The sequence below is a fragment of the Babylonia areolata genome, chromosome 9, assembly GCF_041734735.1.
Source record: "Babylonia areolata isolate BAREFJ2019XMU chromosome 9, ASM4173473v1, whole genome shotgun sequence".
Classification (NCBI taxonomy): domain Eukaryota; kingdom Metazoa; phylum Mollusca; class Gastropoda; order Neogastropoda; family Buccinidae; genus Babylonia; species Babylonia areolata.
In genome coordinates this window covers 32,383,958-32,396,911 of record NC_134884.1, presented here as the reverse complement: position 1 = coordinate 32,396,911, position 12,954 = coordinate 32,383,958, and the positions used below count along the sequence as shown (strand labels likewise).

General features: G+C 42.7%; 1 protein-coding gene and 1 long non-coding RNA gene across 2 annotated transcripts in view; one reads left to right on the top strand and one right to left on the bottom strand.

Moving 5' to 3' along the window:
• The first annotated feature begins 3,613 nt into the window (after positions 1 to 3,613).
• Positions 3,614 to 6,011, top strand: LOC143285966 (uncharacterized). The gene is made up of 3 exons (XR_013055736.1): positions 3,614 to 3,737; positions 3,890 to 4,096; positions 5,879 to 6,011. It is a non-coding gene; the product is annotated as an uncharacterized LOC143285966 (long non-coding RNA).
• A 3,800-nt stretch (positions 6,012 to 9,811) lies between these two features.
• The window catches only part of LOC143285400 (CKLF-like MARVEL transmembrane domain-containing protein 4), a 19,185-nt gene continuing 16,042 nt past the window's right edge, over positions 9,812 to 12,954 (bottom strand). Inside the window, exon 5 of the mRNA XM_076592646.1 lies at positions 9,812 to 11,600. Coding sequence (XP_076448761.1) covers positions 11,451 to 11,600 — 150 coding nt within the window. The 3' untranslated portion in view covers positions 9,812 to 11,450. The remainder of the gene's footprint in view (positions 11,601 to 12,954) is intronic.

Here is a 12,954-nt window from a genome sequence, read left to right as displayed (position 1 = left end):
CTGACTCATGTGTGTGAGAGAGAGAGAGAGAGAGAGAATTTCCTTTTGTTCTCATTCATCAGAATTATCTCATTTATTTTTTTTTATTTTTTTTTTTATTATTATTATTACTACCTTTTTCTATATTATAATTATTTATTCATTTATGTAAGCTTATCTATTATTTATTCACCTTTTTTTTCTTTTCTTTTTTTCTCAAGGCCTGACTAAGCGCGTTGGGTTACGCTGCTGGTCAGGCATCTGCTTGGCAGATGTGGTGTAGCGTATATGGTTTTGTCCGAACGCAGTGATGCCTCCTTGAGCTACTGAAATTGAAACTGAAACTGTTCTCATCCGTCTGTCATTAGATAGCTGCAGTGTTATTGCCATAGGTTCCGAAAGACCAGACGCTCAGTTTGATTTTCCCGTCAATTTTTTTTCTAGAAAGAGCGAGAGCGGGAATCGAACCCAGACCCTCAAGGACACTATGTTGGCAGATAAGCGTCATGACCAGTCTGCAACCTTCCTCTCCTTTGAGCAGTTTTCTGGATAGTGTTACATCTATTGTTATCATCATCGTCATTATTGATAAAGTAACAGACCGCGTTACGGTAATTAATGGGTGAGAGTTAAGCTGTGATGGGATGTATTTGGAGGGATATGAATGAAAAAGGATAAACGGTTCACTAAGATTTTTTAAAAGGATCCGCATGCAGGCCAGGGACATATTATAGAGGCCAGTCACAAAGGGGCTTCTGTTTTTATTTTCAATAGTTGAATAAGAGATGACAGTGTCTATCTTTGACGCAAACAAATGGATGTTTTTAGTCCAACGTCAGAAATGCAAGTGGACAGAAAAGCACAGTGAGAAGAGCACCACTAGGTTTGGAGATAATTCTGATGAATAATGCACGTGTGAAGACACGGACATCAAACGACAGTCATAATACATTTAAATAGTGTAGTGTTTGTTTTTCTATTTGTTTTGTGTTTATCTATTTGTTTTTCGTTGTTTTTTTTTGGGGGGGCGTGTCTGTGCATGTGTGTCTCACACGTACTTTGCGCTGTATGTGGTGAAGATCTTGAACGGTTGTGCACTTCTTGCTCACGTGTTTTTTGTTTTTGTTGTTCACTCTAGTCGTAATGTCTCTGTACGCCTCGACGTGTACTCAGTAATGTTATTTCTCACCAGCTAAGTAACACCATTGCATTTTTTTATGCGTCACGTATTACTGCACACTTCAACTTCCACTTTGACCGTCACTCAAGATAGCCAGTTGGCATATGAACTTTACTGGAAAATTGTGAACCATGTATGTTTAACAGGTAGAAGGAAGCCCTTCCCCCCCACCCCCCCCCCCACACTGTCCCCACAATGCCCATCATCGCTACAGCCAGGGCCATCCAGACGGACACCTGAGCACAACCCCACCCACCCGGAAAGAAGCTGAAGTAACCAATCAAGTTTTACCTTATTGAGCGCAACACACTTAACAAAACCACCTGCTGGACGGCATCATTTCTGACAAAACAGCCGGACATTAAAAAGACTTGTACCAACACGTAGTAAAGTAATGAACCAGTCCGTTGACACATACCAATAAGCAGAGTTGTATTACTCATTTTGTCACAACAGATTTCTCTGTGAAATTCGGGCTGCTCTCCCAATGGAGAGCGCGTCGCTACACTGTGAGCGCCACCCGTTTTTGACTCACTTATGTAAACAAAGTGAGTCTATGTTTTAACCCGGTGTTCGGTTGGCTGTGTGTCCGTGGTAAACTTTAACATTGCCATTTTCTCTGCAAATACTTTGTCAGTTGACACCAAATTTGGCATAAAAATAGGAAAAATTCAGATCTTTCCGGTCATCTTGTTTAACACTATATTGCACCTCTGGGATGGGCACAATTGTTTTTTTTTTAATGAAGCCTAATCATATGCAAACTGCATTTACTGTTATATTTATATTTTTTGTATTCTCTAAACTTGGCACTTTGATCTGATATTCTGGCCCAACAACAAGAGCAGTCATTATCATCATTTTTTGTTCAAACGGGAACTTCTTTTGCTAAGCATGAAAGTTTTATTTATTTTGCAAACGTTTTGGTGCAGATAGTAAAAAAGGGATATTACTCTGTAATTAATGCTAGGGGACCTAATTTGCTTTAAACTGATCTTTCTCATCTTAAACTTTACATTTTGAAATTATACTCAATACATAAAAAGCTTGGATTTTTTTTTTTTAAGTGTATCACAAGTGAGTCTTGAAGGCCTTGCCTCTCTTGTTTGTATTTTTCCTGCCAGCAATTTTTTTCCCCGGTGTGGAGTGATGGCCTAGAGGTAACGCGTCCGCCCAGGAAGCGAGAGAATCTGAGTGTGCTGTTCCGAATCAAGGCTCAGCCGCCGATATTTTCTTCCCCTCCACTAGACCTTGAGTGGTGGTCTGGACGCTAGTCATTCGGATGAGACGATAAACCGAGGTCCCGTGTGCAACATGCACTGAGCGCACGTAAAAGAACCCACGGCAACAAAAGGGTTATTCCTGGCAAAATTCTGTAGAAAAATCCACTTCGATAGGAAAAACAAATTTAAAAAAAAAAACTGCACGCAGGAAAAAATACAAAAAAAGGTGGCGCTGTAGTGTAGCGACGCGCTCTCCCTGGGGAGAGCAGCCCGAATTTCACACAGAGAAATCTGTTGTGATAAAAAGAAATACAAATGAAAATACAAACACAAATCAAAAGTGGATTTTTCTACAGAATTTTGCCAGGGACAACCATTTTGTTGGCCGTGGGTTCTTTTACGTGTGCTAAGTGCATGTTACACAAGGGACCTCGGTTTTTCGCCTCATCCGAATGACTTGCGTCCAGACCTAACACTCAAGGTCTAGTGGAGGAGAGAATACTGGCGACTGATTCGAACCAGTACGCTCAGATTCTCTCGCTTCCTAGTTGGACGCGTTACCTCTAGGCCATCATCACTCCACTGTAATTGTTTTGTTTCTACACTGTGTCGAAACTGTCGTGTCGTTTAATGCAGTGCATTTCTATTTTTGGTTAATGCAATGGAGACAAATTTTGGAACTGAACACCATGCTTTTTGTCTGCCGGGTTTTATGTGAGGATGGGTTGAGTAAACTGTTCGGTGTGGGTTTATGTGAGCTGCGTGTGTGGGTGTATGTTTGTGTGTTTGCGGTTTTCGTTTGGACTTGTTTCTTCTACGTTCCAGGGCTGCAACTCCCACGTTCACTTGTATGTACATGAGTGGGCTTTTTACGTGTATGACCGTTTTTACCCCGCCATGTAGGCAGCCATACTCCCGTTTTCAGGGGTTTGCATGCTGGGTATGTTGTTTCCACAACCCACCTAACGCTGACATGGATTACAGGATCTTTAACGTGCGTATTTGATCTGATTGCGTATACGCACGAAGGAAGTTCAGGCACAAAGCAGGTCTGCAAATATGTTGACTTGGGAGATCGGAAAAATATCCGCCTTTTACCCACCAGGCGCTGTTACAGAGATTCGAACCCGGGACCCTCAGATTGACAGTCCAACGCTTTCACCACTCAGCTATTGCGCCCATAGGCTTTGTTTCCAATACATGTGTGTGTAATTCTTTTTTTTCCGGAGCTTTGATATTCAGCTCAGTGACCTGGACACCTCCGACGGTGAGGTGGTTTCCTCCACATCCTCGGTACATCCTCCACATCCTCGGTACATCCTCCACCACTACCAGTGCAAGAACGTTCTGATGCGGTCAGTTGCTGTTAAAGTCTGTGTGTGTGTGTGTGTGTGTGTGTGTGTGTGTCTGCTGGTCTTTTCGCTTTACTTCATGTTCTCATTGATGTGAACCAATAATGTAACATGACCGGCTTTACACTCGTTTGTCATTGATTGGACGCACGCAGACATGAACTGAGCAGACACGAACACCAACCGACAGACGGATGCCAGACCGGGCACAGAGAATGTGGACAGTGAGGACAACTCTATGCCAGCCCCCAAAAAGAAAGGCACTGAAAGTCCTCTGCAGCCCACCTGAATGGAAGCCAGCCCCGTCCAGCCATCAGCACTAAAGTCCTGGTGGCCATTGGTGAATGTAAATACTGTACAGTGTGAGTACCTTTTAAAAAAAAAATTGTCCATTCCATCCAGTCTATTAGAACAGTCTAAACTTTTTTTTTCTTTTCTTTTTTAAGGTTTAGGGGTTCCTCCTGATTCAGTATCATGTTAGTCCCGCAGAACGGGTCTTGACTGGCTGGGTCAAGTGTAGTTTTGTTTTGGGGGTTTTTTTCCTCGACCATCGGATCTCGAGCATAATAGCAACGCGAAATCAACCTGATGATTGTGGATACTCAAATGGAAGATCACACGTAACGCCAACAGAACATTCAGTCCATCTCAGAAATGGATGAAAACACACACGGACATTTTTCACACCAATGTATAATTCTTTCCGTGTTAGGGTAGGTAGGCCAATTGTGAACTTCGTCGTATCAACTCTATCCGTCAGTACCTTTCTGTTGAAACTACTGAAACTCTTATTTCTGCTTTTGTGTCGTCACGTATTGACTACTGTAATTCTCTTCTCATAGGCTGTCCACATAATCTTCAGCGAATTCAAAAACTTCAAAACAATGCTGTCCGTCTGATTGAGTCCCACGTACTGATCACATTTCTCCTCACCTCCGCACTCTACATTGGCTCCCCATTGAAGCGAGAATTAAATACAGAGTTGCGTGTCTCTGCTATTCTGCTTTCCACTCCGCAGGACCTACGTATCTTTCTGACCTTCTCAGTGTTTACACTCACGCAGGAAATCGCCGGAAGAAGCCTTACAGACAGCTAAATAATTATGACCTGTGTTGCAAAATGAGATAATGCTGTTCAGTCGAATGAAGATGTGTATAGTACACGGCTTTATCCGCACTGAACGGGAACGCTTCTAGTTTACGTCAACACTTAACCTGATCTAACGCTACGCCTAACCTATTCAGAATAGGATGAGAAAGATGCATCCTTTCTTCAGAATTATTCTCACAGGGAGACCAAACACGTCAGTGCAGACGAAATATTTCATCCTCAACACTTTACGTTACTGACCCCGACGTTCGAAAAGAATGAGTTTACTAGCCTTCCAACACCACAGTAATTTAGCTGAAACATGAAAGACCTGTGACTTGCGTGTCAAAGCAATAAATAAAACCAAGTTTACCGACATTAAATACATTCAGCAAAGTTATGTGAAACAGTGTCGGAATTTACAAATTATAAATCAGTTTGCAAGTAGCACAGTTGTACTCACAGCAAAAATAGCCCTTCTCCTTCCTAGTCTGCCCAGTGGATGTGTAGCCAGCGATGTCAAGCTTTAAATTTAAATCCAAGCAGTCATCTGAAAGAAATGGAAACTGGCACAGGTTGATGAAAACGTGCAAGGGAATCCTTATGTGGCTGTGTGCTGCTTTGTGGGTGCTGCTTTGTGTAGGGTGTGCTAGGCAGGAAATGTGCGTTGCTCAGATCTGTTTGAGTCAATGCTGCTATGTGTTGTTTGGTTCTGCTTATTCCAATGTTATAGTAGTAAACACCATAAAAACCACTCCATATGGCCCTGCTATTGGTATGAGGCTCTAGAGTGTGTCTGCATCATCATCCCCACTGAACCAACCCCCATTTCTTTTCTTTTTAACATTGTACTGGACTACACTGTCGTTTGAATTGCTTTGCGTTGGCATTTTCTTTTTCCACGTTTTTGTATCCAATTAGACAATAAGATTAGTATTTCTTCTCACATTTTCCCAATCTCTTCTCTTGTGGAGTAAGCATGTATTTATTGCATAATATATTCTAGTATTATTCATTATGAAACCTTTTTTTTTTATCATTTATTTGCTGTGCAGAGTTGAAGCATTTCAGTTCAGCCTCCAGAGAAGATGCACCAGAATGGAATGAACCCAAACAGCCGTTTCTCAGGACACGGGGGAAGCAGCCGGACTCTTCGTGGGGTGGTAGGAACTCCAGTTTGGAGATTTGATTCATTTAAATCATTGAATAGAGATTTGGGAAATTAAATATGGTCTGTGCATGTTTTCAAATGGAAAATATTTATCTGATTTTAATTACAGTAAAAAGCATTCCACATCCATTCAACGTTCTGTTTAACTGATCTGGAAATATCGCCATGGATATAACAAGACCTAACAAAAATTCACTGACGATGTGCAAGTCTAGGAAATTTTACAAAAGAAACATTACCTTAATGCATGGAAATGTTACAAAAACGACTTAACTGGCATGTTTTAAAACATACCATTTAAAACATATCCTCCACCCTCCAAACGCCCACCATCTCCCACCCCTGCCGATCATGTTTTGTGTTTCCATCACTGAGGCCAAGTGAACAGTGGACGCACACAGAGCTGTCAGAGCCAAACTCGCTTTCAAAAGACGGACTTCACGTGCTTCATGAAGCCAGCACAGTTTTATCAAAGTCGAAGAACACAGCAGAAAGAGGGAACAGTGCAACCATCACATGTCAGAAGGTGTGGAGGGGGAAGCACGCCCACACACACACACACACACACACACACACACACACTGTTTATCTGCTCATCTGTCTGTATTTTGTTGTTTGTTTTCCTATCAAGAATCGACAAACACAGATGATCAAAACTGATACTGTCTGTTTATGTTGATTTGCTTGCCTGTCACAGAATATCTGATGCATAAAACCATGAATAAATCAACGAATAAATGAATGAGAGTAAGGGGTTTTTTTCATACATAAATGTAAGATATAAATGAATGAGTCATGAAATAAAGTAATTCAGTACATATTACGCACACATGAAAAATACATTTTAAAAATTACATTATCAACAGATAAATAAAATACATAAATAAATGATTCATGAATATGTGAAAAATATGTAGCAAATCAAGTGGGGGTTTTTTTGTTTTGTTTTGTGTGTGTGTGTGTGTGTTAACTTTTTTATGAGCCGTCATTACGCAATCATTTTCTGAATCGTCCCCATAAAAAAAAAAATCCTTTGTTCGTTAGTCTTTCTCTTTCCATCGCTCTGTCTCGCTCTCTCTCTCTTTATCTCTCCCTAGTTTCCCTCCCTCCCTCATCTCTGTCTCTGGTTCTCTCTCTCTCTTTCCCTCCCCCTCTCGCTCTCTCTCTCTCTCTCTCTCTCTCTCTCTCTCTTGTTAAATCGTGTTTCTCTTCAGCGCTGTCATAAGTCGAACCGTATGCTCCGCTCGCTGTGGGTGGCATCTCGCCCCACTGTCTGCCTGTCTCTCTCTCTCTCTCTCTCTCTCTCTCTCTCTCTCTCTCGAATGCGAATGCTTTATTCATTACTGATTTTAGGCCATAGCTCCTCATGAAGGGGTGTACATGAATAAAAAGCACATCACAGCCATACCAAAATGCTATACGCACATATCAACGGTCACGTCAAAGAAATTGATGTTTAAATTATATCAAGACAATATATCACCTCTAAATTCAAATGCATAAAGTATTCACATTCTCTCTCTCTCTCTCTCTCTCTCTCTCTCTCTCTCTCTCTCTCTCAGTGCGGGAGCTAATGCTATGTTTTCACATACATTGCATTTTGATGTTTTCATCACAGTTTGTTCATATACCTCTCTCCATTATCGGCCTAGGTCTATATATGAATAAACCATCTCTCTGCTTGCACGCATGCTCTGTCTCTCTCTCTACGTCTCTGTATGCCCGTGTCTCTCTCTCTCTCTCTCTCTCTCTCTCTTCTTCATACCCCTTCTCACACGCTCGCAGCAGTTTTTGCTCGATGTCGAACAGGCATAAGGGAGATAACCCCTAGTATACTGAGAACTTTTATTACAAGGTACTGTCCCTTCACAGCCAAGAATGTGTTCAGAGTGTAAAGGAGCGGATCAATTCCATTTCAAACTTAAGAGAGGGGGAAAAAAGTCAGTTACAATTCTGATAAGACTGTACCACAATTCGTGATTTGACTGGAATCGTTGCGAAAAAATCGACTGGATAATAAGCAGAGCACATGCGAGTAATCGCAAGTAGGGTTTTCATGAGCTGCCTTTGAATACGGTGACCAATATTTACTTCTTTCGTTTTTGTGTGTTTTGTTATCAATATTTGTGGGCAACAGCTGCTACGTTCACTCGTACCAACGCGCTGATTTTTTTACTTTTCCTCTTTTTTCGTTTTTTTTTTTTTTCGCGTATGACAGTTGCGACCCTGCCATTGTGGCACCCACACTCCGTCTTCGGGAGAGAGCATGCTCATATGCTGGGTATGTTCGTTTACCCATAGTCCACCGAACACTGCCACGGGTTACGGGATCGATAACGTGCGTATTTGATGTTTTGCCTGTATAAACGCACGAGGTGGAGTACGGCACTACTAAACCTGTATGCGTGTTGTGGTAGATCGGAAAAATCTCCTATCATAATCCACCAGTTTCAGTTTTTGTTTCTTCTTCTTCTTCTTCGTTTGTGTTGTGGGTTGTGACTCGCACGTTCATTATATACGAGTGAGCTTTCACATGCATGTCCGTCTTAACCCTCGCCATGTAGGCAGCCATACTCTGTTTTCGGGGGAGTTCTTGCAGGGTACGTTCTTGTTTCTATAAACCATCGAACGCAGACATGGATTGCGGGATCTTTAACGTGCGTATTTGATCTTCTGCATGCGTATACTCACGAAGGGGGTTCAGGCACTAGCAGGTCTGCGTATCTGTTGACCTGGGAGATCGGAAAAAAATCCTCTTCAGACTGAGAACTGGCCACTGCCGACTACTGAGTCACCTTCACCGTATGAAGATCGCCCACACTGATGAGTGTCCATGTGGCACTGGACCCCAGACCCCTGAACACATCCTCCAACACTGCCCAACCCATGAAGCTCTACGGCGTCAAACCTGGCCAGGGGGCACAGAGCTACAGGCGCAGCTTTGGGGAGACCGCCACGACCTGGAGAAGACCGTGGGTTACATCGTGGCGACAGGGGTGACCGTCTGACGCAGCCAAAACATCGAACGCAGAAGAAGAAGGAGGAAAAAAATCTCTACCCTCTAGCCACCAGGTGCCTTGACCGGGATTTGATCCGGGGACCTTCAGATTGAAAGTCCAACGCTTGAATCACTCGGCTGTTGCGCCTGTCAGTTTGAAATTCTCAAAGAGGCGTCACTGCATTCGGACCAATCCATATACACTACACCGCATCTCCTGCAGGAAGATGCCTGACCAGCAGCATAAACCACCGCGCTTGGTCAGACCTTGCGTGCACGCATACATATTTGTGGGCCTATCCACGTGGACTCACTCGACTGAAACTTGCCACAGGACAACACATCAGTTGCCGTGGGCGTGCTTCAAACGGGACCTCGGTTTATCGTCTCATCCGTCCGAATGACAAGACACTCCGTTTGATTATCCAGTTCAGGCGCCAAAGGGGTTGGAACTGCATCTTACCAGTCGTCAGTCCAAGACGTCAACCGTTTTGCCACGTATGTGTGTGCGCTTTATGGAGTATGCGTGTTTGAGTGCGCATGTTTGGTGTGTGTGTGTGTGTGTGTGCGTGCGTGCGTGTGTGTGCACGTGCGTGCGTGTGTGTGTGTGCACGCGCGCGCTTTCTACTTGCCTTCTTGGGGTGATTTGCTTGATAAGAACTGCTGCCCAAAATGTGCTTCGGACACTTCGTGGCTGGCTCCTTCCCTGCACGTTTAGTATGTGGTCCATACCACAGCGCACCTAAACTCACAGATGAGTTTCTCCCCAAGCCTCGAATACTGAACACATGCACACACTGACACGCCGTAAGAATGACAAAAATTGATATTTATTTATTTACCAAAAACAAAAAATACATTAATAAATACATGAAAGCAAATGCAAGATGCATATCTTCGGCCAGTTGATTATTGATGTTGTGACGTTTGATCTCCAACTCGCACAATTACGTGACAAAAGGTTTTCGCTAAAGATGAATGGTCCCAATTCCTTTCTGCGCCCGTAGGGGTAGTCAATTCATATTCACTGAGTCTATAGGGCTTGGCATAGGAAGGCGGGGCCTAGTCCTCTCCCTCCACCGCTTTCATTTACCCATCCTCGACCCAAGTCAAGTACTAATAACTATTCACCACCCTCGACCCAAGTCAAGTACTAACTATTACACCAGGCTGAAACCAGGATTCGAACACTGATCACTGTCGCGCCCAGGTACATGCCATTATTCAAAAATGCACTGGCGAAATATGGAATGCAATCTGTAAATATGTTATGTTTGTCTGATGTTTTGTATTGTTTGTTTTTTTATAGCACCCCAGGAAAAGGTGTAGACCTACTTATACCTTGGTCATTGTGACCTTTCAAAGAATAGAAGTTATGGTGAACATGTGTGTATCTCACTTCTAATGGAGTGGATTGAGGGTTATAAGTATGTCTCTGGAAACAAAATACTTTTCCTTCAGTCAACTGAGCTAGGAAAACAACAAAAAAGTATTATGCAAGATGTGGTTTGGGGAGAAAAAAACTGTGATCATACCATTCCGTCAAAGAGACATAAGTATGCCAAGAGTGAACTAAATAAATGCAGACACTGCAGTATATACAAGAGACATCGCCTGAAAAATCTTACTTTAAGCCATGTCTCCAAATGTTTATCTTGTTTGACCTGGAATGTAAGAGTAATACAAAGTGAATTTTCAAAAAATAATAAGAGAAAATAGCGCGACATACGATATGTAAGCAGTTTGTTACAAGATGGCCGATACAGTTGCTGCCATCGTTTTCTCAAATTCTGGGCATGCTGCTTTTTTTTTTTTTATAGTGTCCATTTAGGGCGTGGACATGTCAACAATTTTACTGATATGTACCAATGTTAGTGGGAAGGATGGGTAAAGGACCCTCAGGCATCAATTCTCCAAGGAATGTTAACAAGGACGTGTCACTTCAGAAACCATCTACACTTACACACACACACGGATATGCGCTCAACTAGCATGGATTCTTCATAATATACGCAAGTTCATAGCCAACAAACTGCTTCATCTCGAGCAGAAGGTAAAATTTCCTCCTCCTCAGCAAAATTCAGCGCAACAGCTATTTCACCCATAATCACTCTCATCACATTTACAATCATTTCTGATCACCAACCCCACCCCCTTCATCTTCACTCAACTACATAACCCCAACCCTTCCCGGAAAAATAAAGAAAAAAGGAAAAAAAAACGCATTCAGCACAACTCCTATCGCAAAATCTTTCACACACACCTCGCTCACTCGTTCATTTCCTCAACAACAAACTAAAAGCAACAACACACAAAACACACGCACACAAAAAAAACCCAACTCCACTACACATGGAAAAACTACAACATCACCCAATGTTTCCACAATCCACACACACAAAAACCCATGCCACTCTCCCCACTATGTATAGATGCAGAAACCACTGTCCGTTCCCATTCAGTACAGTTCCATGTTCCGATCAGGGTCGTACTGTGGGGAGGCTTTGGGCGCCGCCTCGGCCGCCGATTGCTTACGTCCTGCCCACCACGCCCGGAACGTCAGAAACCCGTGGCCACCGATTGCGATCAATGTGAAGAACCCAAAGGCCTGAAAGGAAAAAAAAAACAAACACAAAACAAATAACTTACTGGTGTATGTATTAATAACAATAATACCTATGATGACAATAATACTGATACAACTATTAATAAAACGATAATCATACTAATAATAACAATCACAACAGTAATACTAACAATAATAATAATAGTAATAATAATATTATAGTAATAATAATAATATGCAGGCTTAAAAAGGTGCAGTAACCCCATCTCAGATGGGACTCACCACGCAAGTGAAGTGATGGCCTAGAGGTAACGCGGAGCGCGCTGGTTCGAATCACGGCTCAGCCGCCGATATTTTCTCCCCCTCCACTAGACCTTGAGTGGTGGTCTGGACGCTAGTCATTCGGATGAAACGATAAACCGAGGTCCCGTGTGCAGCATGCACTTAGCGCACGCAAAAGAACCCTCGGCAACAAAAGGGCTGTTCCTGGCAAAATTCTGTAGAAAAATCCACTTCTAAGGGGGGGAAAAAAAACTGCACGCAAATACAAAAATACAAAAAAAAATGGGTGGCGCTGTAGTATAGCGACGCGCTCTCCCTGGGGAGAGCAGCCCGAATTTTACACAGATAAATCTGTTGTGAAACAAAAGAAATACAAATACAATTACAATTTTCTATATGAATATAAGACGAAGTGACGTATAAAATATGAAGCCCCCCCCCCAAAAAAAAATAAAATAAAATAAAATAAAAATAAAAATCAAGATACGTCTAACATCACATGAACACAAAATGAAAACTGTTTTCGTTTCGTTCACAAGGATGCTTCAAACTTTTTCATCATTATTTACCGATGAAAAATTGCTTTCATGAACCAAATGGGACTGAAGAAGAAGAAAAGATACACCACTTTTACAAAGATGCCTCCAACGTCTCGCCAAAAATCGCTCTCATGTACGGAAGGGACCAGTGCACGCGCCAGTTGCGTTTCTTGGTTCTAACTTTTTAACAGTTACACGTGACCAAATGCCTACCGTTGACCGAACTACGCCATTGGTCAGTTCCACACTACACACAGTTAGTAGCGGGTTACGACCATACTGGGCTCTTCCGTCCGAGCAATGCAACTGGCTCCAGAGAAGTGGGGTAGGGTTGATGTTATGTGAAGAGAAGAAGACGGCCTTCTTCGTTCGTGGGCTGCGACTCCCACGTTCCCTCGTACACATGTACGAGTGGGCTTCTACGTGCATGGCAGTTTTTACATCGCCAAGTAGACAGCCGTATTCCGTTTTCGGAGGTATAGGTAGAGGAGGAGGTAAGAGGAGGAGAAAGGGATAAAGGGGGGTAGTAGGATGTGGGGGTAAAAATGATGATGCAGGTGTCATTGTATGTGTAT